General features: G+C 33.9%; 1 protein-coding gene across 1 annotated transcript in view; it reads right to left on the bottom strand.

Moving 5' to 3' along the window:
- Positions 1–3,842: 3,842 nt before the first annotated feature.
- The window catches only part of LOC108724151 (paired box protein Pax-1), a 54,911-nt gene continuing 53,618 nt past the window's right edge, over positions 3,843–5,135 (bottom strand). Inside the window, exon 5 of the mRNA XM_018450344.1 lies at positions 3,843–4,318. Within this exon, the coding sequence (XP_018305846.1) occupies positions 3,843–4,318 (476 nt within the window). The remainder of the gene's footprint in view (positions 4,319–5,135) is intronic.

Genomic DNA, 5,135 nt, shown 5'->3' with positions numbered 1-5,135 from the left:
TTAAGTAGTACTTACCTCATTGGCGAGAAGGAGGAGGTATTAAGCTCCGATCGGAAGGAGAAACTTTCACAACTAAGCGGCCCCGCTCCTTTACATCCAACAAGATGGCATCCACCACCTTCCAAGGCTCTGGCTCGAGAACGAGCTAATCAGGCACCGAAGAACGATGAAGTTCCACCTCCGTAGAAACTATAAGGTGTGACATGCCTATACCAAAAATGACGCCAACGAGCGTCACATGTCGCTACTGTCAAATTTCTGTTGCAAAGAGTGCAACACGCTGCAATCACTTCGCGAGATATTATTATATATTTACTTAACGACACGACGTTGACGAATGCCGACATTTAACTAAATGTACACAGGGTGAGGCATTTAAAGACCATCTGGGCTGCGTTCGGCTGAATTCATATATTATTGTAATAATAGTTGTTTAATAATAAATTTTGGATATTAGTCGACATAAACCTGTCACTTTTCATATAAAATTTAAAGATCTCGTACATACACATTCCCCCTAACTTTCTAGATATCACATGTAGTTCGATCCCGAGTTATAAGGATTAAGTTTCTTGAAAATTAGGACCGATGATCGCACTGTTTGTAGGAAAAGGCGTAGTGTCCTTCTCAGGACATAGACACATATTCCGGAGCAACAAAAAATGCGTTCGATTTACAGCTTTCGCCTCTGTGTGTGATTGTGTGTAGAGTCTTAGATAACAGAGATGCAACATATTGAGGGGATAAGTTTGATTAGCTGTCTAAAACACGTGATTTAGTCAATACGTGATTACGACACCATTTTTTTTCACAATGAGTTCACACGCATAAATTATTGTAGCATGTGGTGATGAGATACTACGCCAATAATAGTATCCTCTGAAAAAAAATGGCGGCGGTAACCCAGCCTAACCTGCTCGCATCTCTGATATCTAGTAACTACTCTAATTGTGTACCTGTGAGAGAGAGTTTATTTACTCGTAACATCTTTCCATATCCCAACCTCTTTTCATCCTTTGTCGCTCCAATTTAATCTGAAAATATTCTCGAGCTTTGGATGTAACATTCAAAATTTTTATAATTAAATATAAATATATAAATCCCCAGTGAGAAATGACAATGGAATCGACGTTGAATCGACGTTGATTTGAAGTCGATTCGATGATTTCAATGTCGAATCGACATCGGTTCGACATCGATTCCATTGGGTGTATCCAGAAGCACGACTGCTCATTGAGCGCTCAGTGAGCTCTTGTATCTGTTTGGTCTATATTTTTAGCTCTAATGGAATATACCAATCAGATGCAAGAGCTCAATAAGCGCTCTGCGCTTCTGGATGCACCCATTGTCAATTCTCACTGAGTCGCAATTTCAATTCGATCATTAATAAGTAAATGCTATAATTTGGAGATATATGTATACTCTCGTGAGTGTGCGTATATATTGTCTGTGTGAAATATTTTGAATACGAACATGAAAAATGTCATGTTCGAATTTACAATATTATTATCATGTCATTATAATATTATTCACCAATTATATACGTAGTTACTATTCAATTACTGTTCAGTTACATAGTCGCGAATAGTTACTTTTCAAACTATTTGTCGTATAATCGTAGTCATTATTGAATTACTATTCACGCACGTAGTTGTCAATAATTATTCAAATAACTATAGAATTTTAATAGTAAAACTATAGAAATCTGAAAAGTTCCTAATAGTCCCTTTCCAAATGGGAGCGTTTTCAAGAGTACGCATTATTTAAAAAATATCGCTTATTGTAGGAGAACAATGTTAATTAAAGTAAAAAGATAGGTAGATACTTTTTTTTGATTGAATATAAATCATCGTAATGTATGCCTAAAGTATTTTTTACATGCAGAATTTACATAGGTAAGTTCTTTTCGGCCAATGGTCAATTACAGCGCAATTGATATAAGTCTAGAACCAGCAGCTTTAGCATTAGATCCAATTTTTACCGGATTCAGAATTCAAATACAAATCATTACAAAATATTTTAACTGTCATCGTTATCATCATCTATATTATCACCGTTTTCCATGGATCGAGTCAAATCAAGTTTTCAAGTCAGTACTTTTAGGTCACGTCGTTTTTACTTTTAATATCGTATTTAATATAATCATATTACAAATATTAAGGCTGCGTTCCATTGCACGCATAATGCACATGAAATATCATTTTAGCCTTGTTGTTCGCAGAGTGTTAAACAAAGATAAAATGATACATTAAATAAATATTTTACTAATAATTCGATTGGACGCACTGGTGCACATTAAAGTCGTTACACAAATTGACGTAAAAATATGTGTTTAATATATTAATATAAAAACAGGTATATTTGTGCTACTAAATAGAACAAAAGTATTTTATAATTCGAAATACTGGTATTTTGCTTTTACAATCAACAAATTATTGTTCAAAAGCTTTAATATGCACCAGTGCGCATTAGTTCCATCAACCGAATTCACTAAATATGAAGCAGAGACGTGTACACTATCAGGGCTAGATTGGTGAGGCTAACTTATAGGCTGTGCCTATAATAGAGACGACAAGTTTAGTGGGGCAGCATTTTTTTTTTTTTAATTTTTAAAAAATAGTCATTTTTACCAGACGCAAATGATTGAGAAAATTATTTTTGGATCAACGATCACTATATTCAAGTCGAGGTTTTGCGATTTTTGTGTCGATTTCGTTTTACCAGAGAAAATTCGAGAGGGATCATGCTACCTCATCGACATATACATAGAATGTAATTAGTAGGTTTGCGGCAAATAAGTTTGCTATCAAAAAAGCGCGTAAAGTTCTATTGTAGTAAACAAAATGTATATAATTTTGCAACTTCTAAGTGTATTATGAAAACATTATTGTAATAAAGCTGAAATAGCAAAATCCTTACAAAAAATCCCTTATTTTTGTTGTCGTCGCAAACACATTTGAGATATCCCAGTTTGAGAATTGAACAGGGACGGCAACGATTTAAGTGCCCAAGAAGGATAGAAATCTTAATCCGACCATGCACACAATATATGGTAGATGGTACAGATTCATAAGGCAACAATTTTATGTAAAACCTGATCAATTTATTCGTGATAAGTACAATAACAAAATGATAAAAATTATAAAATTTAATGTATCTTCTTTATTATTGCAACAATATTAACTATCTTTTAGACACAGGATAACTAACTATAGGCACATTCTGTGTGAGTTACAGTTGTTGAAATCTAATAAATGCGCCATAAAATTGCATGCTCTTAAGCGGTGCATATCTTTGAGCAGTCTTATCATACCCTGCATAATAAATTTACTACAGGATATTTGTAATTCTCATGTAAAATTAAAAAATGGAAAATTGATGTAACTTGTTGCAGATTATTATTAATAAATTACTTACAATTTCTAAACGTGATAGAAAACTTAATAATGAAATTATTATTAAGGAATAATATTTAAGCATAAGCATAAACTTCCACAATCTAAGTTTTTGATAGCTTTGTCCTTAAACAAATATTTTATACATTTATTGTTTTTACAGATCTATGGAGAAATTTCTTTTTTATATAAAGAAACATAATTATTTTTTATGTGTTTGATAAAAATAATTTCAAAGTTCGTTCTTCAAATATATTGAAATGTCATTCCTCTGTTACCCATAATGACCCTATATCATTTATCATTTTTATTTAAAATATATTTTAATACAAAAGTTTTTTTAGTACTGTAAAACGTAAAAGTATATTTGAAAAACTTAATAACATACAGAAAATGAAAACGTTAATTATTTGATCATTTTTAATTCATAAAATAATATTATTTTATCTAATTGCAAGGGCTGGTTGGATGGTTTGTTGTTCCTGACTGTAACATAATAGCTTGCACAGAAAGTGTAGATGATATGGTGGCTGCCGTCACAGCATCTGTACGATGATGATGATGATGATGATACAGCGCTGATGCGTAATACTGTTGATGATGTGCTAGGTGAGGATGGTGGTGAAGATAACCGCCCGATATTCTATGATCATTATTATTTTCATTATTACTGTTAATATCATTGTTAACACAATTGTCATCACGATGGTTGTGATGATGATTATTATTAATCGTGGAGCATAATGACGAAGTTGATGAAGAAGACGACGAGTTCTGTACATTACAACTATTAGCCAGAATGTCATGTACAGTGTGAGGACTCGGCCATTGCAAAGAGTTGTTGATAGTTGTTTGATGTCCACCATTATCATGTACTGCTGGAGGAGACGATGATGACAGTTTACTCCCTGATGATGGTCCAACTAGAAATGCAATAATAGCAAATAAGTAGAATGACAGCTTTTTAACCCTCCATCAGTAACGCGGAGTTTTTTACGGCATGTTAACTTTTTAATTGTGAAAAAAACGAATAGATACGGGGTTTGTATTTAGCGTCTCCTAAATAAACTTGGTAATGTTGAGATCGTGTACAAGAATACCAATATCCAGTTGTTTGTTTTATTGCAAGGACGAATAGAAGTCATGCCTGTGCCCTCATAAGAGAACGTGCTACATTGCAAAAGTGATATAAAAAAACTAACATTATTAGTCAAAAAATCACATTTACAATAAGTATTGTTGTGTCCGCCGAGTGAATTGTAACTTTCCCGAAGATACGCTTTCGTGATACTCACGCAATGAATAAATACCGTTTCTATAAAAGGAACTTTATTTGCAATCGGTACAATCTGTCAAAAACAGTTTCCAATTCAATGAAATTCTTTCGATCGATCTTCGTTTCGCTATTTTAATCAACTTTACCTCGTCGTTCAGCTGACAAAGCATCCTAATACGGGACAAGAAGGCGCAGTTGCAACTTCCCCTATCTCTCTCGAGTTGTCGTCCCAACAACTGAAGTCGTTTTTCGTCATGGATTTCCTTTCGTGCTGCTTTACTCTAACCTGGATCGCTGTCACAAGATTTTGAGCAGCACATCACGAATCTTATTGAACCCACAGGATCTTCCAAATCTTCCACTTATGTCTTGGGCTCTTGTCTCTTGAATTTTCAAAAAAGGGGAGGCTCTCACCATGGATCCAACCATTAAAAAAAAAAGACTCCCTTAATCCCCGTCTCGGC

This window comes from Mycetomoellerius zeteki, unplaced genomic scaffold (genome assembly GCF_001594055.1).
Source record: "Mycetomoellerius zeteki isolate Tzet28-1 unplaced genomic scaffold, Tzet1.0 scaffold28, whole genome shotgun sequence".
NCBI classification, from domain to species: domain Eukaryota; kingdom Metazoa; phylum Arthropoda; class Insecta; order Hymenoptera; family Formicidae; genus Mycetomoellerius; species Mycetomoellerius zeteki.
The sequence above is the reverse complement of the archived record's forward strand: the minus strand, read 5'-3'. Positions and strand labels throughout refer to the sequence as shown.